This window comes from Notolabrus celidotus, chromosome 15 (genome assembly GCF_009762535.1).
Source record: "Notolabrus celidotus isolate fNotCel1 chromosome 15, fNotCel1.pri, whole genome shotgun sequence".
NCBI lineage: Eukaryota > Metazoa > Chordata > Actinopteri > Labriformes > Labridae > Notolabrus > Notolabrus celidotus.
Window position 1 is genome coordinate 24,182,696 of NC_048286.1, and position 26,243 is coordinate 24,208,938.

Genomic DNA, 26,243 nt, shown 5'->3' on the forward strand with positions numbered 1-26,243 from the left:
TGGTCACAGATTTTGTGTTTCTTTTTGTTTTATTTATCAGTATGTAGACGTGTGTCTTGGTACACAGCTACGAACATGTAGCTATGTGGCTATGCTAACTAGTGCTAGCACTTTTCCATGAAAAATAAAAATCATCCACTAGATCTTCAAATCTGCAGACGTGACAGACAGACAAAAACAACACATCTGAATGAGTGGAGGTTGCTTACCTTTTTTCTGATTTGGCGGAGGTCTGGCTTGTGACACTGGAGGGGAAAAAAAAAAAAAAAAAGAGTTGAAAAATAGAAGACCACATATACACATTAATTACATTAATCCTGCAGAGCGCAGAGTTGTCTTTCATAAACTGTTGTATCATTACAAGTTACACTTTTAACCTAAAGGCTCTAACCTGTTATGTACACATCTCCCGAGTACCTCTGGGAATGATGACTCATTTTTCAGGTAATCTAGTGTAGCCAGCAGTTAGCTAAAAATAGCTTCCAACCCAACCTTTTTTTTTGTTTGCTTTATTGTTTACAGCCTGATTAGAAACCTGAGGAACAACCATGTGGTGTTCACACCTAAAGCTACCATGAAGTAAGCCCTTCAACATACTTCTGCAAAATAAACAGCATCATTTCTTGGTTCATAATATCCTCCAGTTGCGCTTGTTGAAAGATTTTTTGGGGAACCTCAGTTTCACAGTAAACAGCAAGTTACACAGAGGGTGTATCTTGTGATCCCTTGAGCTCTCACACTGTGATGGGTAAGTGAGATTTGAAATGCTTCTTTTAGAGTATTCCCTTTCTCTGGCAGTGTCTGCATACAGTTTTTTGTTTGTCCATCACCTTTTCTCCTTTCTCATGTCTTGACACATGAAAGCTGAAATGCTTCCACACGTCAGATTTAGAAGCCTATTGAACATCCACAGTTTCAAAATCGCTTGCCACTAACACCAGTGTCCTCAATTTTTGCTGTACTACATCTTTAGCAGTAGGCAAAGTGCAAAAAGCATGATAGGGACGCATGGGATGATGGTCTCTGTGGTGCCCAATATCCCTCCGCTGTACTCTACTGCAGCTAAAAAAAAACGACATTTTTGCCAGGAAGACTTTCAAACACTCTCAGGTCCACAACAGTACTGAGACGCTTTTGTTTTTGTGATACGATACTGTTCTATCCCTACAACATCATGCAGCAAAATTGTAACAGTTCAGCTACTATAATAATCTTCCCCAGTGCTGCAGAGCCAAGGCGTCACAGTCAACAGTTCAGACACAACACACAGACTGATGCTGCTTTGTTGTCCTCTGAGTCTCGTAAAATAGCTGCAGGAAAGCATTCTAGGTCAATTTCAATGAGGGGGACAGACATGATATTCTTTTCATAAAACAAGAGTCCCTTTCAGAGAGACATGTTCATCCACAGATCTTTTGCATTCTTTCTGTGATACAACCATGTGCAAATAAGTTGTGTGTCATATTAGACTCTGCACTCTTCTGCTCAACTGCAAAATAATGTATTTTTTCTGGGGGCAAGAAAATAGTGACAAAAATATAAAAAGTATAAAAGCCCTCAGGTCTGAGAATGTGGCTGATTAGTTGTGGTGCATAACTTCTTCTCTAGGAAGTGGAGGTGTAAGATCTAAATGACTGAGTGATGCAGACAGCTGTACAACATCAACATTTAACTGAGAGATACCTCCCACAGACACGACAGACAGGACAGGAATCCTGCATCGACCAGGTCAAGGTTTCTGAAGATAATTACAGCGAGTGAGGGGTTGAATGATTTGCTATTTCCAGTTTTAAAACCAGCTTCACATCAATTTGACAAAAACATTAAAAAAAAATCTTCACCCTCAGAAAATGTGGGAAAGAGAGAATCACCCGGTTTCTAAAACTGTACGGCACAAAGAATAGCTTTGTCTGTGAATATACTGTAGTTATTATCCAGCAGAAGAATTCTCGTCCTGTCCTTTACAAGATTGAGTGTCCTGTACAAGATTGAGTGCATGAAAAGATAAGGGGATGGCAAAAGTAGAGAGACCACAGGTTGTGAAAAAAAGAAAACACTCTTTTCTTATTGGTCAAAGTACATGAAACCGAAAATGTTGGGTACGACAAAATCATTTCCTACGTGTTTGTCCTTTTATACATTATGAGGCGTCCCGATGACATCGTTCATTATGAAACATTTTATGGAATAATATGATTGTTTTAAAAATATGAGTCCAATGCGGAAGTGTTAAAAACTGCAGTTCATCGAGGATCCGCTTGAGGCTGGCTCTGGAAGTACCGGAAACCACATACACACCAATTCATAAAAGATTGATCTTTACAGCAGAAATAAACATGTTTACAGCCGGGTACAAAAGACCAGTGTCGTCTGGATAGCTCATGTCTCGATCGGCACGCACTGTAGGGGGGTGAATTTTTATCTAACGCGGCACTTTCGAAGATATTGAGATTAAGAGTCTTCCAATGAGAGGCACAGCTGACTTGATAGACAGGCGGGAACACTGTAGCTATTGGCGAGGAGGCTCAAAGCCCGCCTCTTTACGTCACAATCGCTCAACAGCAGCAATATGGCTGCCGCCGCCGATCGGCCTCAAAACAGCCATCAGAAACAGATGGGTGACGTCACGGATACTACGTCCATATTTTATACAGCCGATGGTCTGAACCAGGCAGTGTATTCATAATGTAAGAGACTCGCATGGATGATGATATTTTGAAGCACTAACCTGGGCGTGGGACAGGCTGAAGAGCAGGGGTCTGGGCCTTTCGAGCAGATGCTCCTTCCTGGACAAAAACAAAAAACAGAACAAAAACATGAAGTTAAATCTTTTTTTAAAGAGTAACTGAGACACAAAGAACTGGTTCCAAATTAGGTACTGGCTCTGAACCAGCCCTAGAACAGACTCGGTGGAAAAGGGGTAATTATGACTTCACAGTTTTAATATGTTACAAACATTAATGCACTGAGTGATTAAAAAAAAAGCTCATTAAGACAAGAGTTGCATTGTGGGAAAATTGGAGAAGTTCCATTAAACATATGACCCTTTTTTATATTAATAGAATTTCCCTTGGAAAATGTGGTCCTTGCTGACAGCAGCTCATTCCCTTCAGGACACTTCTTACTCCCAGTAGAGAGATGAGTGTGTAAGTGAGCGTGTGTGTGTGTTTCTGTGTGTGTGTGGTGGTTGGGATGTGGGGCGTTAAAGGGGGGGCCATGCCAGGGGTCACAGCGAAGCAGTAATCTATCATGTGGTGACATTCCCGCAGGCTGGAGTTCATACTGACAGAGATACAGAAAAGTGCAGACCCTGTTAGTCTGTGGCTGAAGCTCATTGTTCAGCGCTGACCGCTAAGATGTCTCAGTAGTATTGCATCTAAATGAAACACTGGATCGATGTGCTAAGGCTGAGCATTGGGCTGAATCAAAAGTACAAATCTAGAGATGTCACGGCAGTGGGGATTTTGTACTTAGATTGACATTGGTTCAAATTTCACAGAAATGTATTTATCCTTTGTTTTCATCCTGTTTTATTCTTTCAAGAAGCTCATGCATGTAGGAACATATTGAATGTTAGTAATCTAACACCATTAACAAACAAACAGATGATCTAAAAGTGTAGCATTTTTAAACTGAATATAACTTCTACACATTGATAAAAGAACATCAGCCTGCTATGAGGATACCATTCACTTGGAGTAATCCTATATAGACTCTTTCCTTGAAAGAAGTGTCTGTCTCATCCCTTAGTTTGGATGAGACCTCAACATGACAGTAATGAACTGACTGTTGAGTCAATTATTTCCCTTTCCCCACTTCTTCTTTTATCAACAGACCAAATTCTGACACAATCAACAAAAGGCAAAGCAGAACCTTGGCGTGACAGTTGTTATTTCAAAAATGTGTGTAGTCTCAGTGAAGGCTGCAGTTTGTTGCGCATATGCTCTGAACATGTAACATTTCAGTAAAAACACAGTAAAACCAGGCCCGCGGCCTTCTCTTTTGTCCTTATGTAACTAGAACTACTGATGCTCTGTTTTAATGTCGCTCTTTTCCATTTCATTTTTTCTCACTGGACAGGGTGAGAACATTACTATAATATCATTCACTGTAGAGACTTTCTTTATGGGTGAACAAATAGGTTATGTTCATGTTTCAAAATGTGTATGGACAAAAGCAAGCAGGTATTTATGATTCATATGAATATAAAATGCAACAAGATAATCTGACTTGTATGGCTCTGCTACAGAGTTGATTATGTACATGTATTTTTGGTTGGCCCATCATTCTGTTAAAGGTGACATATTATGCTCTTTTTCATCAAAATACATTGGTCTAAGAGGTCCCCAAAACATGTCTTTAAAGTTTATTGCTCAAAAAAACACTTTGAAATCAGATTTTGGTCTGCCTGTAAACCCCTCTTTTTCAGCCCTGCTCAGAACAGGCTGTTTTCTGTGTCTGTGCCTTTAAATGAGAATGAGCTCTCTGACCACGCCCCCTCAGGGAGTGGATGTGTCCTCGGCTCTCCAGCACGTTGATCTAATGTTTACATGTTGGCTGAATATACACGTCTGCTCACAGACCCGCGTTACTTCAACCCTCTGAATTTGATCCAGAATCTGATCCTGACGGAGAGGCGCCTGCAGCAGGACCTTTCTGAATAATTGGTCACAGATTTTGTGTTTCTTGTTGTTTTATTTGTCAGTATGTCGACGTGTGTCTTGGTACACAGCGACGAACATGTAGCTATGTGGCTATGCTAACTAGCGCTAGCACTTTTCCATGAAAAATAAAAATCATCCACTAGATCTTCAAATCTGCAGACGTGGGGAGTAAAACCGACCGATGTGTTTATTAAGACAGCCTACAACTAGCATGCCTCCCTCCTAAGCTCCTTGTTAGCACACGTGTGCAGGTAATGAAAAACGGAGGAGGTGTTGAGTTGTATTTTATACAGTCTATGGGCTGAACAAGTTCTGAGCTTTGACTTCCGTTACAGACCGGATATTGTTGTGACGTATGAAAAACACTGAAATCTGAAACGGCTCGTTTCAGCACACATTTACAGAAAGGTGGAGAAATCAGAACAGGGGCAGAATGGATTTTTTTTTTGTTTTCGGGGGGGTTTGTAGACATGCCAGGGACACATATTTCAGGTAGAGAACCATTAAAAAGTCGATTTTGCACGATATGTCACCTTTAAACATTTTAAAAAGCTCCAAACTGTTCCATATGTGAGTGCCATGTTTAGCTCCTGTTGTTACGCTAAAGAGTCAAGCTTTACGATAAAAATAATAAAAAGCAGGTCAATATTTCAGAAGATTCATTTTTAGACTATCCTTCAAAGTTGCAAATTTAAAATCCTCTTCAGGAGCTCACAGGCCTTGTCCCCATGTTACCCACTGATGCCAGGACAGCACCGAGAATGAAAAATCCCTGTGCCAAAGCTCAGAAAATGACATCTACACACTGTTAGCACTCTCACAGTGACATAAATGAATTATAAACAACCAGTCTTTACCATTAGACAGCCCCAAGGTCTCCTGATGAGAACAAATTCTATTTTCTCCTCATCCGGCCCACTAGCTGCAGGGCCGGGTCTATCAGCAGCTCTGCAGGATCACTGTCAATTACAGATAAACTGCTCGTCTGCGGCTCAGCAGCAGCTCCTCTCCACTGATACTGCACTTTGCTCAAAGATATGCTCTGCTCTACATTGGAGCTCTAAAATATAGTATTTGAGAGAGATTGCAGTTGGATGGCAGCCAATAAATCAATGCAAAACTCTTTGAAACTCAATAGTCCAGCATCTTGTCCCGCCTATTGAACTTTACTACTCTATAATAGAGTAGTATAAGCAGAAGGTTGTAGAATAAACTATTTGAATGTTTGGTGTTGTTACAAAAGCAGGGACAAACTAACTACACAATAATATGCCAATGCAGACAAGTGTTGTCACGTTTCAACAATTTTGGACTTTGTTTCAGCACCAGTGCGTAGTCTACTGATGACGGTAATGAAGACAAAATAAGACTTGTACTTCACCACATTTCTATAAATGCTCTCGTTACTCACTTCTTTAGCTTTTTAGAAAACAAACTAAGTTAGTAAAGCTCTTCGTATGGTGTGTCTAAATGGTGTTGCTATAACTGAACGACGTGCGTCTCCATGGTTAAACATAGAGCTAACATGGCTCAGATCAGGCAGTTCATTTAGTGGCGGTATTGATGGCTACCCATGGCCATATCTTCAGCCCATGTTTTACATTTTTGAGATGACAAATGATTCGTATTGCTTTCAATGTTCGCTCTGTTTACCGTGTGGAAACTTCATCATGTACTTCAAAAAATTCACCGTCCAACCTGAGAAGGGGCTTAAAAGGTAAGTATCTTGTTTTTTGTTTTTACTCCAGATGAACAGTTTAAACCAAGTTGTTTTACATACAGTTGTGCTCATAAGTTTACATACCCTGGCAGAATTTGTGATTTTTTTTTGGCCATTTTTCAGAGAATATGAATGATAAGAGAAAAAAAAAATTCACTCATGGTTAGTGGTTGGGTGAAGCAAAATTTTTAAAGATAACAGAAACTACCAAAGAAACCATAAATTCTGCCAGGGTATGTAAACTTATGAGCACAACTGTATGTTGTGCTAGTAGTAACTTAGCTGCCATTATTAATTTATGGTTGGTCGATCAAATGACTTTTTATGGCTGACTAATTTATGACTATTTATATATTTGCCTGTCAGCTGAGTGATTGAGTTTACTGTCAGATTATTTTTGGTCTTTTAACTCTGTTTTCTCCAGTTTCATGTAGGACTCCGTCGAAGGTGGAAAAATCAAATGGTGTCTCACTGTAAAGACCATAGACTGTATAAAATATGGACGTAGTATCTGTGACGTCATCCATCAGTTCCTGAGCGCTGTTTTGAAGCCGATCGACGGCGGCATGCAGAACTCCACCAGGCATAGTGTGACGTAAAGGGGCGGAGTGTGAGCCTCTTAGCCAACAGCTATGTGTTCCCGACCGGGAGTCAAGTCAGTCATGTCCTTATTTGGGCAAAAACTGGTACTCTTAATATCTTCTGAACTGTCACATTAGAAAAAAATTCCCCCACCGTACAGTGTGTGCCGATAGAGAGATTAGCGTTGTAGGGCCAAGCCGTTTTTTGAACCAGGCTGTAAACATGTTTATTAATCCTGCAAAGATCGTCTTTTTCCCATTCATGTCTATGTGGTTTCCGGTGTTTCTGCAGCCAGCCTCAAGCGGATTTCTCGATGAATTGCCGTTTATAACACTTCCGCATGGGCTTCATAGTTTGAGACCGGAGGTTGCCGCTTGGTAAAGCCTGGCTGACATTTTTCCTGACCAACAGTTAACTTTTTGTTGTTCCTATCATTCCAATTATTTTGGAGGTGCAAATCTCGATATCTAAAGCATGCGAGTGTAAAAATGTAAATAACGTTTTTGAATGAACATAATGTAGCAGAATGTACACCTGTGCATTCTTGACTGCGTTCATGCATTGTGAAAATGCATGAATGCAGTGCTAATGCTGAGAGGTGTTTTTAATTTAGTGTTATTGGAACACACTGTCTGTTCATTAGCAGATTAAACATAAACATAAACACAGTATCAGAGCATGAGCATTTGCTTTTATTATCTGATTAGAAACTAAGTATGTAAGAAAAGCTGTGCAGCCCTAATAAATAGGCAGAAGGGATCATGAATGTACATGACCATGCATGCACAAAAAATACAATACAAAAAGCAAACAAAAAGGCCCCTCCCCTTCCCTTCTAAAAAAGTGCTCCCAGTCATTCTGTAGCAGAATTAAAATGACAAAACCCAATATGGAAATTCAGGCCCACAGACCACCACGGCTGACTGAGCATAGACTGATCATTGTTTTAATTATCTGTGTTCAAGTCATCATTATCCTCCAGAACAAGTGACTGGCAGGAGGCACATTACTGGCTGAATGAGGGGTGGTTTTGTGTGTGGCTTTGTCCATCAAGTAAGAACAAGCAACCTCATGTTTCACATCTTTCAGTCAGATTAGTCAATGTGCAAACCTTGAAGATTGCACAAGTAATAACATAAAGGCTTCTCTCTTCTCTCCTCATATTCACAATTGAGATAATGGTTTATTCCCCTTCCTGGAGAGTGGGCGTGAATACAAATAGGTCAGCAGCCCCCTCCCCACCCCTTAATAGAGCAGGCAGCAACAGCAGCAGAGACGGCGTGACGTGGTGGATGAGCGTACCGCCACCAAGCCTGGAGCTGCCTTTCACAACCAACACACAACTCAGCACTTCCTCCTGTTCATCTTCCTCCTCCCCCGCTGCTTGTAACCCTCTAGCTCACTCGCAGACAGCACAAAGCGACACGCAGGCTCTCTGCATAAGGAGGGTGAGAAGAGGAAACAAAAAAAGGATAGACGCACGTGGGGGGTAAGGAGTTAACATGCGAGTGTGTGAATCAGAGAGGAACGACGAGAGGAAACAAGGAACTGTATGGAAGCAGAGGAGAGGCTGGATGAATGGAGACTTGTGAGGCTGATGCATCATCCGCAGACGACTCATACCTATGCACTGCTGTTTGGATTTACACAACAACAAAAAGCAAGGACACTGAAAGGACCGGAGGCTGCAGCTAACTGTCAACTTGTGTTTCTTCATTCGCTTCAACCATAAGCAAAATCAGCAGCGCAGCACCGTTAGCATCGAGCCTCCGGGGACAATGCGCCAAGGCAGATGGAGAGGCTGCAACACAGGAGCTCTCACACATGTTCTGCCCATGCACGCATGCACAAATACACTTGTGCATGAATGTGGTGGATAGCTACCAATGCGTAGAAGGGAACACATTTTTTTCTGAGGATGAGCAGCATGATGATTTGGGTTAAAAGAAGAGGACAAATGGTCACGTCTTAAAGAGGGAAATAAAAGAGGAACTGAATATTCAAGACCTAGCAGTAAGCGATGATGATTTGGACAAAATCATGGTAGGATCAGTGACCAAAAGAGCCATCAGTGTGAGAGGACAATAATTCATCTCATTCTGGAATGATGCATGCCGCAAATAGAAGAGTACTCAAATTAAAATGGGTGAGTTAATGTTGTGGAGGCTTAAAAATGCAAATGCACATTAGTTTAACACAGAATTCAACATGCAAAATCAATTGGTATTTATGTACTGCACAGGATGTGAAGGGTGTGCCTTTATAAGCAATGCACTACTTTCTATTTCTGTTTATGTATGCAAGGGAGCTAACAGAAGTCTTTTCAGCTCTTACAAACCACTCTTTGTCTTGTTGGGGTCCTTCAAGAGGGAAGTGTGTAATTCAGTAAAAAACTGACGGAACAGAATCCACTTCAGGGTGCCTGCAGCCCAAAGGCATAGGATGTTTTATGCAACCTTTCCTCACCATGATACTGATTGAAACCAAAAAAAGGAAACTGAGGACTCAACAAACCATATAACTGAAAATCCCAGTGCCAAAGATAAGAATGAATGAAAATGAAAGCAACCTCGATAATGGTTCAGAGTAAACAGTATTAATCAAAGAATGTGTTCAACTTTTACCTTTGATATCGATCCTAAGATGCCACAAACTAAGTTAGAATTGAATGTGGACTTTTGTTACATCTACTATTATGGCCTTATGATGTGTGTTATCTGTAAAACCACAAGAGAGTGGTGCAGATTTTATCAAACCAGGAGAGAAAATTGATTTCATGTTGATTATAGGATTTATCAAGCACAGTAAAATTACAATAATAAAGGTATTCTGTTATTATGTTGAATTAATTTTATACAAAGATAGATACTTTGGCCTAGGGTGGATAATGTAGATCTATAAAGAAATTATACAATAACTCGCCTTCCTCTTCTGTAATCATCCTAAAACCAGAACAGATATCTGAGAATGCTGCACAAAATTTAACTTCGGCCTATTGGTGTATCTTGCATTCCCCCTGCTGAGTCAATAATAATTGCTAACTTCACCCTCCACTCCACCTATTTTCCCATCTACAAAAAAAATAAGTAACTAATAAATAAATAAGTACCACAGCCAAGAGACAACACAGCTATGCTTAGTAAATAAAAAGTTTGGCAAAATGCTGCCCTCCCTATACAGCTCCAAACTCTCAACAGTCATGCTATAATGACAATAATAGAATTTAAAAACCTCCAGGTTCCAATTGAGGCTATGTTTAAGTTGTAAGCAAACAATGTCCTTTTTACCAAAAACAAATAACAAACATTGCTTATTTGTTTTGGTATTCATGGCCACTTCATAAATATTACTTAAATCTAACTCTCCCTTTAGCTCTAGTTTGGTCTCCACCAACTGCTGAGTGAAAATTAAGGCTGTTCGTTCGTAGCTGAGGTCCAGGTTCTTCTTGCTGTGTGTCTCTCTGCTCTGCCCTCCGTCACAGCTACCACAACGCCAACTTTTCTCTTCACATGTTCGCAACCTTACCAGTGTTAATTTCGTCAACAAAATTCTGACGATAAATGTTCGTCAACAACTCATTTTTTCATGACGAAAATGAGGCTATGAAAACTATAAAGGGCTGAAAAGACCAAAATGTGACTAAAACTAACAGGCATTTTCTTCTAAAGACTAAGGCTAAATCTAAAATAACCGCCAAAATTAACACTGAACCTTATTCACCAGCTAGTTGCTAACTCTGTCTGTCTTTCATCTGGTGCTGAACAGCTGGTGCACACAAATATTTCACTTTAAGTAGCTCGCTGTTGAAAACTATAGTGAAACAAAACCGCAAAGTTAAAGCTGCTTAACAAAACAACGAGCTGAAAGATGACAAAATACTCCATCCCGTTGGGAGAAGCTGTTATGTGATGTATGTCCGCTTCACAGTGTGAAGAATTTGAAATAGATTTAACATTTCAATGTGTTGATGAAATAGAAATATTGTTAAAATTATTGACTGATTCAAAGTGACAAAGTATTGAGACAAAGTTGCTAATCTTTTTACTCATTCATGTTTTCTTGTCTGTCTCATAGGCAATCACAAAAGATGCACCTTTACAAAAGACTTGCATCTTACTGCTGGCGTGTTCGGCAACAACAACAACAAAAACAACAACAAACACAAAGTGCATTGTTAAGCTGGCTGCAGGCTTCAGTTCCTTAGACAACCCATCAAATATACCCACTCTGCCAACAGAACCAAAGGCCGGGTCAGAAGTTGCAAGTTTGTCTACTGCCTGAGTGGATCAGTCCTGCTTTAACAATGCAATGGAAACGACGCCACTGCTGTTCCTACACAGCATATTTTTTCTTTCTCCTTTCACTTTTGGGTGTTCTGCTTGTTTTTGTCAACCAGGTGTGTCAGCCTAGACTCATAGGTATATCATGGTCGAGTCTGCACCCTGTGGTATATGGAGGAGGTGAACTTCATGCCACAAAAGCAAAACTAAATATGAGCAGCAAAATGTCAGCGTGGAGGCTGGTCATTATTCCTCAGTCAACTGTCAGGGCTGGTGTTAATGACAGCTCACAGGAGAGGGAAATTGTCCCCTCTCCTCGAGTAGAGCCAAACATTGAGAACAACTTGCCGGTCAGTGCAGAGGGAGAAAACAGTGGCACCATAAACCCTGGCCCTTTCACTTATATCATCAATGAGCCAAACAAATGTGAAGACGGCAAACGGTCAACATTTCTGGTGATGCTGATAACCACTGAAGCTCGGCAGGTGGAGGCAAGAAATGCCATTCGGCAGACATGGGCAAATGAGAGTGTGGCCCCAACTCTGGGATTCATTCGGCTCTTTCTGCTGGGAAGAAATACAGGAGAGCTGGGACTTTTACAGCAGAGGATGCTGGAAGCAGAGAGCCGGAGGTATCACGACATCATCCAGCAGGACTTCAGAGATAGCTACAATAACCTGACCATCAAGACGTTGACAGGGTTGAACTGGGTGGCAATGCACTGCCCACAGGCCAGCTATGTCATGAAGACAGACAGTGACATGTTTGTCAACACGGAGTACCTCATTTACAAGCTACTCCGGCCAGAAATTAAGCCTAAGACAAACTACTTCACAGGAAATAATATGAGGAACTTTTCACCCAATAGAAACAAAAACAGTAAGTGGTACATGTCCCCAGAGCTGTACCCAGGTGACAGGTATCCAACCTTCTGCTCTGGGACAGGTTATGTCTTCTCTGGAGACTTGGCGACAAAAATCTACAGAGCATCGTTAAGTATCCCTCGTCTTCATCTGGAGGATGTTTATATGGGGATATGTCTGGCAAAACTTGGAATAGAGCCCACTCCTCCATCCAATGCATTCCTATTTAACCACTGGCGGGTGTCTTATTCCAGCTGTAAGTACAGCCATCTGATTACATCACATGGCTTTCATCCCAATGAAATACTGAAATACTGGCATCACCTGCAGAGCACCAAAAACAATGCCTGCATTAACATAATCAAAACGAGACAGAGCAGGATGCATGGAAACAGAGTGCACAAAGAGAAACCAGTCCCATAACTCATGATGTTATGGTCAAATTCTACTCATCACAACAGATTGATATCTCAGCAGAGATACTTTCTTATGTACACAAGAAATTCTGCATTAACAGTGAAAATGAGTGATCCAAAATGGTTGTACATTTTGCATAGAAGAGACAATGTTCATCAGTGTTTTAAAAATAAAGAACTATTTTTTGGAATCGTTTGAGATTTACTGTGATTCATGGATGAAAAGTAGAAGGTTCTGGGCTCCGATGAACAAAAACTACATTGAGATGTAGAGCAATTATTTAGTGAAGTCAGTCTTTCAGAAGCTGGTTTTAAATGACTTCACCATTCATCTCCAAAAGAGAATATATAACAATTCAAGATAAAAACAATAAACTTTGTAGTTCCTTGAAGGCCAGTGTGTGTGGGTCAAAATCCCCCAGCAAGCTTATAATGACAATATTTAACATGTAAATATATATAATCGTTTCCCAAAGACATTTACAAGAAACAACTTGCCAATGGAAGCCATAAGAGAGAACCAAAATGTCAAAGATGGAGGCTGATATCATGCCTTCATTCATCTGGAGAATATAGGACAAACTGATTGTATCCCTTTGCGGCTTCTGCAAACTTTGGGACACTACTTGTTTTTTATGGGATCAGGAAAAAACTAGGGATGCACCGATCCTGGTATCGGATATCGGCTAGATTGGACTCAAAAAGCTAGATCAGATATCGGTGACAAGGGACCGATATATAGTGCCGATCCATATGGCAGATCTATTCATCTCAGTTCTATGCTTTTCTGTGTTTACAACATCTATTGGTTATGAAGATTAACTCACTGGACTGCTGGTACACATTTATAATCTCTTAAAGAATGATACCGTCAGTTTAAAAATGTTTACTTTATTTTGGTTTACTAAGTCAGAAAAGCCTGAAGTTGCCAAAACATGATCCTATCCTCACATTAAGGAATAGAGATTGTTCAATCAATACCGGGATCAGATCGGCTATTATTGGTATCGGCAGATACCAAAGCCCAGGTATCAATATCGATATCAGGACCTAAAAAGTGGGATCGGTGCATCCCTAGAATAGTATGCGCAGGCAAGACAATTTAAGAGGAACAGCTGAGAAAAGAGTAAAAGAGAAACTACTAAAAGCAATTAAAACAATAAAACAATTAAAATCAGTAAAACAAATAAAACGATGAGTAAATAAAAGTATATTGAAAATAAATGTAACATCATGGGTAAAACAATATTACAAGAAGGCCTTTAGATAAAAATATTTTTTCAGCTGTGATTTAAAGGTGACATATCATGCTTTTTTCATGAATATATATTGGTCTAAGAGGTCCCCAAAACATGTCTTTAAAGTTTATGCTCAAAAAAACACTTTGAAATCAGATTTTGGCATGCCTGAAAAGCCCTCTTCTTCAGTCCTCCTCAGAACACTCTGTTTTCTCTCTGACCACGCCCCCTCAGGAAGTGGATGTGCCCTCGGCTTTCCGGCACGTTGATCTAATGTTTACATGTTGGCTGAATATACATGGCTGCTCAGAGATCACGTTACTTCAACCCTCTGAATCTGATCCAGAATCTGATCTTGACGGAGAGGCGCCTGTAGCAGGACCTTTCTGAAGGATTGGTCACAGATTCTGTGTTTCTTGTTGTTTTATTTGTCAGTATGTAGACGTGTGTCTTGCTACACAGCTACAGCTACGACATGTAGCTATGTGGCTATGCTAACTAGCGCTAGCACTTTTCCATGACAAATAAAAATCATCCACTAGATTTTCAAATCTGCAGACGTGGGGAGTAAAACCGACCTTTGTGTTTATTAAGACAGCCTACAACTAGCATGCCTCCCTCCTAAACTCCTTGTTAGCACATGTGAGCAGGGAATGAAAAACGGAGAAGTTGATTTGTACTTTATACAGTCTATGGGCTGAACAAGCTCCGAGCTCTGACTCCGTGACAGACCGGATATTGTTGTTACGTAACAAAAACACGGAAGTCTGAAACGGCTCGTTTCACACACATTTACAGAAAGGTGGAGAAATCAGAACAGGGGCAGAATGGATTTTTTTCATTCTCGGGGGGTTTGTAGACATGCCAGGGAAACATATTTCAGGTAGAGAACCATTAAAAAGTCCATTTTACATGATAGGTCACCTTTAAAAGAAGATACTGATGCAGCTTGCCTGAGATGTAGTCAAGCTCAACCTTGTTTGATGACAACACACTGGAGTGGCAATTGAAAATTTGCATCTTGGGCACACTCGATTTTGACGTGCAAATTGAGCTTAAGTTATTTGCACACAGCAAGCGAGTCAAAACAAAACATTCGCTGTTTCGCACGAATAGTGTGATTGGCACAGGAAAAAAATGCTACTCTGGTTGAGAGGGGACTGTATTTATTGATGATCAATATTTATGTAAATTCTTGATCTGATCACCTCTTCCTTGTTACTTCAAATGTATTCCTCCTGGTCATCTCGTTATCCCAGTGCTGTACCCAAATGACAAGTATCCAGTGTACTGCACTGGGTCCAGTTATGTCTTCTCTGGAGACTGGGCGACAAAAATCTACAGAGCATCGCTAAGTATCCCTCGTCTTCTGACCGGCCTTCATCTGGAGGATGTTTATATGGGGATATGTCTGGCAAAACTTGGAATGGAGCCCACTCCTCCATCCAATGCATTCCTATTTAACCACTGGCGGGTGTCTTATTCCAGCTATAAGTACAGCCAGCTGATTACATCACATGGCTTTCATCCCAATGAAATACTGGCATCACCTGCAGAGCACCAAAAAAAATGCCTGCATCAACAAGAGGAAGAGAGGGCAGAGCAGGCTTCATGCAAACAGAGTGCACAAATAAAAACTAGTACCATAACTCATGATGTTATGCTTAAATTCTCCTTGTCACAACAGATGGATATCTCAGCACTTTGGGGTGCAACCATAGACTGTATAAATAATGGACGTAGTATCTGGGACGTCACCCATCTGTTTTTTTGAAGCGCTATTCTAAAGCCATTCGTCGGCGGGAACCATATTGAATATGCTGAAGTCAACCTAACGTCTGTCAAGGCACCTCCTAGCCAACAGCTACAGTGTTCCCACCTGTCAATCAAGTCAGCTGTGCCTCTCATTGGAAGACTCGTAATCTCAATATCTTCGAAATTGCCGAGTTAGAAAAAAATTCACCCCCGGTACAGTGTTTGCTGATCAAGAAATTAGCTATCCAGACTACACTTGTTTTTTGTACCAGGCTGTAAACATGTTTATTTCTGCTGTAAAGATTGGCTTTTTTGAATTGGTGTGTATGTGGTTTCCAGTACTTCCGGAGCCAGCCTCAAGCGGATCCTCGATAAACTGCAGTTTTTAACACTTCTGCATTGGCTTCAACTCTCGCGGCCAGAGGTTTTTAAGTTATGTTTTGGGTATTCTTTGCCTTTATGATAGGACAGCTGCACCTCTGCAACAAGGACTATAGCTTTGATATGTGGGGCGCTTAGACAGCTAGGTCACCAGCACCCTGGAAATAAATCTGTGTTGTTTGGCAGTCTGAAAAGAGGCATTAAAGGGAGTCAGAATAACCACGTCTCAAAGAAAATCCCTGCAGTAGTCAACAGTGTGGGTTTGGAAATCCAAACACAAGCTGGAGTTTAAACATTGAATTAAATACATCCTTTGGTATATGTTTGATAAATGAGGGCCTGTGTGAGAAAGAGATGGACATTTTAAATACAAAGTGTCAATCTGTGGATCTTGGTGACGAACAGATGGACCACTTAAATGCCATGGATTGAGTGGGAGTGGGATGAAGTTAGTTTCAGGTAGGATTTGTTGGCAGCTGATTGATGTTGCACCATGATGGTAAAACTTTGCATCAATCTGTGATCACTCACGCACCAAGGCATGATGAGCGTTCCTTACAAAATCATAGATCAGCTATGAATCGTTTTCGTACTCAGCACCCGCTTCTGAAACTGATTGAGGGATTCATACGCATCTTGTTCTTTTGGGTCTTTAACAGAAATTATATTTAAATGGTGTGTAATTAATGTGTGACAGCTCTGAAATGATTTCAAATTCTCTAAAAAAAAAAAAGGAAACTGAGTTCAACCACTGGAGGATGTTTGTATATTCAAATAATCTGTGTTTAAAATGAAGAGGTTTATTTTGGATTAACTGATATCTACTGTGTGTGTTTAATGGATAATGATTGAGAGGTTATGGGCTTTTAAAACGTTTTAACAAATGAATTTAATAGTCAGTAAAATTCATCCAATGAACATGCAATATTGATAATTGATATCAGAATCCTCCCTGCCTTTAAATACTGCTGGGTGGTGGCCTCAAATCAATATAATGAATAATTGAACATTTTACCTTGTTTATTATTAATGAATGAATATCATTCATGTTTTGTTTTTGTATTTTGCTCTCATAGTTCATTGAGAAGGTTTGTACTGTCAATATGCTCAACTATTAAAGCTGGGATATCTTTTCCATTGAATGAGTGCATATCTTGTCCGCCCTACAAACAAACACAAACATGCATACACGCAAACACACACACGCATACACACAAACGGTGAGAGCAGCTCATGGGCGTAGCCACAGAGTCCAAACTATCAGAGGAGAAGTTGTAGGGTGTTTTATTAATTGTGAAGCACTATAAAATAAAACCTCTACTACTATAAACTATAAACCCGACTACTTTCTGGAATAATATATCTTTCTTTCTGAATAGCCACTTGCTCAGTTAAAGAAGATTCTGAAATTCACCAGGTTTTTATAAACACATGATTTTAAATTAAGTCTTTGTTATTTAAAATCATGCAACGTTTTGTCCGAACAGAAAAACTTGAAATCAGCACTTACGGGAAGTTTCTGGATACATCTTTAAAAGAGCGAACTTGTCTAATATAAATACTTCTCTGCCTTGACACAGGGGGATGTAAAGGACAAATCTGGCAGCTTTAAGGAAAACATCTCATATCCACTACTAACGTTACTAAATATATGAGCTCATATTTTGATCAGAAGAAGAACGTACTTTATTAATCCCCAGGGGGAAATTCACTTTTTTCACTCGTGTTATTTTTCAGTCATGCAACACGCACAGTTTTTGGTATATACATACAATGCACACACATGCAGTGGACATGCACTTAGGGAGAGATGTCAGAGTGAGGATGCTGCCATCAACCAGCGCACCCCAAGCAGTTGGGGGCACGGTGCCTTGCTCAAGGGCACCTTGGCAGTGCCCAGGCAAGTGAACCAGCACCTCTCCAGCCACCAGTCCACTTGCCAAACTTCGTCCATACATCATTGATCATCATCACCAGCAGAAATACATCCATTTTATTTTGACTGCTCTAAGAATCTTTGTTTTGCCAATATCATCAATAAGTAAAATAATATCAAAATGAATGATTGACAATAATACAACTGTAGTTTTTCTGCTTTTACTTCTCTTTGGATCAAGGCCACAATGGGCCGGTCCCCTCTGGGGTCTAGGGACAACCTAGGCAAAGAGCTGAATCAGCAAATAAGTATGTAAATCAAGGCTTTGGACACCTGATCATTACACCAATGACATTGTATTCAAATACATATCTAATATGGAGTGGGTCCCCTTTTGCAGCCATAACAGCTTCCACTCTTTTTGGAAGACATATCTGTAGTAACGTATGCCCATTCATTCTGGAGAGCAGTTATGAGGTCAGGCACTGATGTTGGACGAGAAGGCCAGGCTCGCAATCTCCATTTCAGTTCATCCCAAATGTGCTGGATGGGGTTGAGGGCAGGGCTCTGTGCGGGCCAGTCAAGTTCTTCCACACTGAACTCATCAAATCATGCCTTCTTTCTAGTCCTTGCTTTGTGCACTGGGGCACGTTCATGTAGGAACAGAGAAGGGCTTTCCCCAAACTGTTGCCACAAAGTTGGAAGCATAGCATTGTCCAAAATGTCTTGGTATGATGAAGCGATAAGATTGCCCTTTGCTGGAGAAAAGAGGCCTGATTGAAACATCTGGATTCAATAGTTAACAAGTGAAGCCAAATACTATTGTCCATGTTGTGAATATAAAAATAACCAAAAAATATTTGGTAATATATACTTGAATTAACACAATGGAAAAATAACTGGATTGAGCTTGCCACCCTTGACACGTTAACCTGCTGGAAGGATCCTTGATGTTGCATGTTTCTGGAGTGGCACTGGTGGATTGGCTTTTTATGCACCAATCAGACCACATGCACGCAAACACACGTGCACTCACACGCGAATAATAACACAAAATTTACTTTCATTAACATTCTAAACCTTTCTTCTGAATACTTTGAGCTCCCTGTTGTCGTACCCCATGTGTTATGTGTTGGTGTATTCTATTTGTGTCTTGTATTTTGTCCTGCAATAAATTGAAAAAATATATATATAAAGTTATACGTCCATTTGAGATCCACTGACGTTTTTTAACAGTTGGAGTCTAGGGCATTCATTTTTAAATAAAGGCTCTCCAGATTAATTTTTTTAATGTTATGTGACTTTTTGTATGGACATGCCCTACAGGCTCATTTACGGTGGCACGGTAAACACAAGCAAATTAAGAAAACATCTTCATCAATTTGACAACACACGCGCAGCATTTAGAAAACGCGCTGCAAAGACCACAGCACAACACATTAGAAAAACAGGATGCAAATAGACCCCCACACAACGGAAGTGTTTCCAGAGGACACTTAAAAGACACGCTTGTTGTAGAAGCAGATTTTTAGTCAAAGCGCTATAAAGGTTATCTTACCATCAGTGGTGTTGGAAAAATGAGATAAAAAAGTAGGTGTTTTTGATTTATTTTAACATTGTGATCGCATGATTCAGCCTATACTACAGTCCAGACGTGTGCATCACTTTTAAGTGTCTTCTGGAAACACTTCCGTTGTTTTGCGGTCTATTTGCATCCTGTTTTTCTAATGTGTTGCGTTGTGGTCTTTGCAGGGCGTTTTCTAAATGCTGCACATGTGTTGTCAAATTGATGAAGATCTTTTCTTTATTTGCTTGGGTTTTGTCTTTTTGCATGTGTTTTCTTAAGTTTAAGTGCTGTAAGCTCTCAGGGCCACCGTACTCATTCACTTTTATGAGCAGCAGAAAAGTGTCCACCTATGGTTATAAGGACCAACCTGCACAAGCTTCTAACTTAACAGTGCAGGTCAATTATCAATTTAAGAACACATGCGCCAACAGTTCTGGTTTAAGACACTTCCTTGGTACTAACTTACTATAGCAAATCTGAAGTGACAATTCAAATGTGACAAATGCTTGTCTACTTATATATAAAAATATCTTCTTGTCTGTTTCATAGGTAATCGCAAATGATCCACTGCTAGAGCTTACTCCAGTCTTACAGCTCTACAAGCATGTCGACTCAGTATATCTGAGTGGATCAGTCCTACTGCAAAAATGCAATGGAAACGTCGCAACTGCTGTTTTTACACAGCATATTATTTTTTTCTTTCACTTTTGGGCGCTCTGCTTGTTTTTGTTCACCAGGAGTGCCAGCCTGGGCTCTCAGGCATACCGAGGTGGAGTCAGCATCCTGTGGTTTTTGAAGGTGGTCAACTTCTTATCATAGAAGCAAAACTAAACATGTCAGCGTTCATAGAGCCAGACATTGAGAACAACTTGCCGGTCAGTGCAAAAGGAGAACACAGCCTCAACCCTGGCCCTTTCACTTATATCATCAATGAGCCAAACAAATGTGCTGACAGAAAACATCCACCATTTCTGGTGCTGCTGATAACCACTGAAGCTTGGCAGGTGGAGGCAAGAAAAGCCATTCGGCAGACATGGGCAAATGAGAGTGTGGCTCCAACTCTGGGATTCATTCGGCTCTTTCTGCTGGGAAGAAATACAGGAGAGCTCGGACTTTTACAGCAGAGGACGCTGGAAGCAGAGAGCCGGAGGTATCACGACATCATCCAGCAGGACTTCAGAGATAGCTACAATAACCTGACCATCAAGACGTTGACAGGGTTGAACTGGGTGGCAATGCACTGCCCACAGGCCAGCTATGTCATGAAGACAGACAGTGACATGTTTGTCAACACGGAGTACCTCATTTACAAGCTACTCCGGCCAGAAATTAAGCCTAAGACAAACTACTTCACAGGATATAGAATGACGAACTTATCACCCATTAGAAACAAAACCAGTAAGTGGTACATGTCCCCAGAGCTGTACCCAGGTGACAGGTATTCAACCTTCTGCTCTGGGACAGGTTATGTCTTCTCTGGAGACTTGGCGACAAAAATCTACAGAGCATCGCTAAGTATCCCTCGTCTTCATCTGGAGGATGTTTATATGGGGATATGTCTGGCAAAACTTGGAATAGAGCCCACTCTTCCATCCAATGCATTCCTATTTAACCACTGGCGGGTGCCTTATTCCAGCTGTAAGTACAGCCATCTGATTACATCACATGGCTTTCATCCCAATGAAATACTGAAATACTGGCATCACCTGCAGAGCACCAAAAACAATGCCTGCATTTGGAAGACGAAAATAGTGAACAAGAATTTAAAAAAAGGGGGGAGAAAAAAGAAACCATATTTTTGATGATGATACAGTCAAATTCTACAGTGGCCCTCAAGTGCAAAACACATCAGCAATTCAGAAAACACTACGGCAATTCCCAGAGGGTACCTACTTCTTCCGGTTTGGGTTATGTCGTAGTGTTTTCTGAATTGCGGTAGTGTTTTCTGATTTGCATTTCAGGGCCACCGTAAAATTCTCTTAGTTATAGTTCATTTGTATCTCGGCATGCTCTTTTTACATCTATATTATGGGATGTATATGTACTTTCTTCTTATGGATACTTTCAAGTAGGACGGTCACAAAAAAACAAACAGTATTGACCATCGCTTTGGATAAAAGCGTCTGCTAAATGACATTGTAACATTGTAACATATAACCTTTGTTTTAAAAAAATGAAATGTTGATATTGTGCTAAAAATACTGTGTAACTCTGTGGTTCAAAGCAGGGGAGGGTATGGTTCTTTACACTGGTTGCTGTCCACCATATAACAAAAGGACAGATTAAAAAAGCAGCAGCAGGTGCAACAGAAGACGAAGCCAGCTAGCAAGCTAGCCTTTATTGCAGTGCGTGGTTTCAACTGCAGCACAAATCATGTCGGAGGAGAAAACAGACGAGAGGAGGTACTCTACATAAACTCAAAACAAAAGTTTGAGAGTTATTCTGATTTTGTAAAACAAAAAAAACACTCAGTGTTTTTGGACACTCGAGTCTGCAGGAAATGTGGAACAATGGTGACTGCAAAGGGGAGACAACAAAATATGGAGAGAAAAGCAAAATACATGATCGGCGGACATTAAACTAAAAATACCAAAGTGGTCTGGTCTTACACACAAGTCCCTGAACTAGCTCAAGATTTTTCTTTAGTTCATATATTGTTGTCAGATGTTGGGCCTTGTGAATGTTTTATTGCCAGTGTATGTGGTTGCTTTTTCACCATTCATTATTAGTCTACTCGTTCTTTCTGCTACATTTTTGTACAATTATTGTTACTGAGCTTCTCTTCACCTCTATGTGCTCGTGTTTAGAGTTAAGATGAAATGCAGGAAGATAAACCTTCATCTAATTGCTAACGCCCCAACCCACAAGTATTCAATGAATAATATTGCGATAATGAATGAATGTATTTTGGCCACGATAATCCTGAGGTGAAATTGTGACAGCCCTGCTTCCAAGACATACATGATGCATACAAAGTGACCATATGTGTAAAGTGATTGTCAATTGATTGCAAAGAAAGGAAAGGAAATGTGATAGATTTCTGAGCAAGAGTGTATGAACATCTTATAAGTTTAAGCTTAAGTACTAATGTGGGGAACGTTTTGAGATCTGTTTGTATTTCATGGCCTGTAATTAAAATGATTAAAATAGATAATTGACCAATAAAGCACTTTGACAAGTGAGGTAAATAGACTGATGTTCTTTCAAAGGGGTTCATTTCCACATAAAGGTACTGTCTTATGACCGTCAATAAACATACAAACCTGCAAATGTTTCAGTTTCATGTGCACCTAACAATATGCAAGACATGTTCCTGAAAATCCCACTCAAAAAATGTACTCTGAAGAACTCAGTATAGAACACAGGCTCTCCTTACTATGTGGCTAAGTCACTGTCTCATAGTGAGATCATTTATTCATTTAATGATTATTTATTCAAAGCTTTAAAGAGACCAAGCAGGTCAGAATCACGATGGAACATAATGGTACACAACCATGAACCACTAAAGATGTAAGACCAGCAAAAAAAATGCCTATAACTGACAATACTGAACATGTTTAACACGCTGAATTTCAACGATCAGGCTCATAAAAATATTTCCACAGACATACAGTCTTATAAAGTGAAGACTCAGACTACTAATTGTGGTTTTGTTGCAACAAGAGAACTGAACAGAAAAGTTTTTGGTCAGGTGTCAGCCGGCAGCGCAACCGGGCCATAATCAGTTGAGCGGCAGACAAGCCCAGACGGCTCTGATGTTGCTGGTCTGCAAACATAGTGCACTAGCAATTCCCACCAGTCTGTTGGCTTTGTATCCAAAGGTGGGGAAATGTCCCGTTTTGTCGTTTTTGGCAGCAGTTGGGTATTGATCCCCGCAACACCTTTATCCAGCTGATTCACATCGAAACATGCTTTAAACTTAAAACATCTAGCTGAGTGTAATATGAGACCACATGATGTTTGTTCCACATGTTTTGAGTAAGTTCTTAACAATCAATTAATCGATACTGGATTAATTGTTTACATCCCTAGAACACACTTTTTGTGGAGACAGTTCAACTGGGAAATAAGACAAGATGAACAGTCAGTTAAGGCAGTTCCCTGACTTTGGATAAGCATTGTTAGGCTGGTATTTAGTATCTTCCAGTACTTTCCCCTAATCTCACTATAAGGAGCTGGAGACGCTTTTCCCCATACTCTTCTTTTAGTTTTAAAAGTGGTTCTTGCATCACTAAATTCCACGTATTATGCCGTCACCTTGATCTTCGATCGGTTATCTCCCATTTACATTACCCTCATTTATGTCATCAGTGCCAGAAGTAGTGATGGGCTGACTCAAATTGGCAGGAAGTTCTGCTCAGAGCGCTATTTCTTTACAATCATAACATTGATATTTGGCACGGCATATCAATGATCATATCACACAAATCAGGACAACAATGTTGAGATTTTGTCCCACTCTGCTGTCTTATGAGATGGAAAATGGTATTAGAGGGATCAAAAACCATGTCTCATTCTGTTTTATCACTCACAGTTGATAGCAAACTGAGTGAGGCTGAGGTTCGTGATTTTGCAATAATCACAGCCATCATACAGTATGTGACATAAATAGCCTCAAAACTACAGGTGTGTCTTCTTTTTGTATTAAATGGGTGACTTTGAGGCTTTAGTTGGCAGCTGTTTTTGCAATGTTTATGTTCATGAGTCTTTATAGAAGTGTTCAGGGTTATATGTAAACCCACTGCAGCTCAAAGATTACATCCTCTACAAACATCAATCAGCAAATAACAAAGATTCCATCTTACCGTCACTGACTTCAGGGTCATGCCGTGGTACGTGCCCATGGTGTCGATCTTGAAACCCTCCGTTTCTATATAAATACAACCATTCAGTTAGTTTGATGACTCTGAGAGAGAAATTGGATTATTATTACTCGTAGAACAAAGAGAGAAATTGGATTATTATTACTCGTAGAACAAAGAGAGAAATTGGATTATTATTACTTGTAGAACAAACAAAAAAAAACAAACACCACATATTTAAGCACTTTGCTATTCTTCCTCTTGGTGTGTCCACTTTTACAAGACTTTTTGATAGCAGATGTAAAAAGGGGAAAAGTCATGGGTAAAGTCAACTCAGACCAATGTCCAGGCAACCCTGTGATTTCTGTTCAAGGCAGGATATCTATATTTACACTGGGAAACCACTTTTCTGTTATTGTGAATGTATTCAAAGTTCAAAGGTGTGATTACCAGGGTATCTTTGTTATCGTTATCTAAATTGCTTTAGAAATTAGACTCAGACTTACCTTCTTTTCCTTTGAATCGCTCCTGATCGTATCTGTTGTAAGCAGCTTGGACAGGCTGCTTGTTCCTTAAGGATGGGTCCTGAAAAAAATCATACAGATGAAATAATTAACCCCTGTCCATATATGTCTGTATTTAACAAAACCTCACATGTCATTTAAAGTCCTGGTGCCTGACTGATGTTAAAATTCATCATGTGAAGTTAAGTAAATACGAGATAGAAAAGAAAGCACAGAGGCTGCTTACCGTTTGAGTGGTGTTCTGTGCTGGTCTCTGCTCCGGTGCTCGTCCTTCCTCTCTGGCTTTCACTGACTGGAGGATGGCAAAAATGTTCTTCGAGAAGTTCTGCGGAGGAGCAACACAAAGAAAGATATGATGAGTTCAACACTGCTGTACAGAAAAGGACTGCCTCTCTTATACTTGGTGAACAACAGTAAGTAGAAGCCAAGGCGACAGGTCCAAAGCTGTGGGATTTCATGTAAAATGGTATAAAGTATAAAACTGCAAAAACTGCAAAAAGCTGGGAGACTGTAAATGTTGGTTAAATACTAGGGATGTCCCGATTAGCCCCCAATCCCAATCCAATTTTTTTATTTTGACTGTTTGCAGATACTGAGTCCCATTCTTACACTTGTGTTCGCCTAGATAATAGTTGCACAAGAGATGAGAGCTGAGTTGCACAATTTTTTTTTCTTCCTTTAAAGCTGGGGTTGGTAGTCTCGGAAAACTAGCATGAATTTGAATGTAGCATTTCCTCATGACTCCATCTAACAACGGCAGGACGGGATTTGAATGGTTTAAAATTTTGGGACCCAAAAAAGGTGATTGGTTGGCGTTTGCCCAGGTTTACTCCGGCTGTAGACAGTAGCTTTTTTTCACTCTTTTTTAGGAACACATTATGTATTGATTGCCATCGGGACATAAAGATCATTTTAATCAGTATAACAAAATGTGTATCTAAATCTGATTACCAACCCCAGCTTTAACAAAAATAAGTAGTTAAAAAAAAATAAAAAAATATTTCTTATGTTTATTCCATTTGATTTGATTTAATTTAATCCCGCGAGCATTGTTGTAAAATGAGACCTACAAAACTGGTTTGCATGCATTACAGTCTGCTTAAATCCGAGGCTGCTCTGAACGGAAGACTCACGAGACAGTGCGTGATTCACAATACAGCATCTGCATCAGCTGGTGTAGAGAACGGCAGCCGCCAGTTTAGGAGTGACATGTTTTTTCTATGCCGTGTTTGGCGGTGCACATGTGAGTTCTACAATAAAATCTAAATCATGGCTTGAGTTCTACATCAATGTCCCATTTATTATTTTCTCATTATGTATACAAAGTTAAGCAAACTCTGAAGATTCAATGACATTCTTGCGTTAGCCTTCAGCTGCAAATTGTGTTCAGTCACAGCTGACGTGAATGATCGGATGAGACGATCAGCTCAAATGCCGATCACTGATCAATAGTTGAGGTTGGGATCGGGACATCCCTATTAAATACATTTTGAAGATTTTCCAACCATTTGAACCGCAACGGGGAGTCATTTCAATATGCAATTGCAAACAGTGCAAATCAAACAAATCAGATAT

The 26,243-nt window shown here is 40.2% G+C and overlaps 2 protein-coding genes across 2 annotated transcripts in view; one reads left to right on the top strand and one right to left on the bottom strand.

Annotated features, from left to right (window-relative positions):
- cdc73 (cell division cycle 73, Paf1/RNA polymerase II complex component, homolog (S. cerevisiae)) overlaps positions 1-26,243 on the bottom strand; it is a 41,900-nt gene that overhangs the window by 7,489 nt on the left and 8,168 nt on the right. The window contains exons 8-12 of the mRNA XM_034702771.1: positions 24,895-24,993; positions 24,651-24,729; positions 24,148-24,212; positions 2,729-2,786; positions 210-245 (exon numbers count right to left, since the gene is read on the bottom strand). Of these exons, the coding sequence (XP_034558662.1) occupies positions 210-245; positions 2,729-2,786; positions 24,148-24,212; positions 24,651-24,729; positions 24,895-24,993 (337 nt within the window). The remainder of the gene's footprint in view (positions 1-209; positions 246-2,728; positions 2,787-24,147; positions 24,213-24,650; positions 24,730-24,894; positions 24,994-26,243) is intronic.
- LOC117826600 (beta-1,3-galactosyltransferase 2-like) lies at positions 8,326-12,714 on the top strand. The gene is made up of 2 exons (XM_034702772.1): positions 8,326-9,112; positions 11,041-12,714. Exon 2 carries the CDS (start codon positions 11,270-11,272, stop codon positions 12,530-12,532), a length of 1,263 nt encoding a protein of 420 aa, XP_034558663.1. The 5' UTR covers positions 8,326-9,112; positions 11,041-11,269; the 3' UTR covers positions 12,533-12,714.

Bases quoted from the DNA above. Each gene is read 5' to 3' on its own strand.
- LOC117826600 (XM_034702772.1), top strand. From the start codon at position 11,270: ATGCAATGGAAACGACGCCACTGCTGTTCCTACACAGCATATTTTTTC.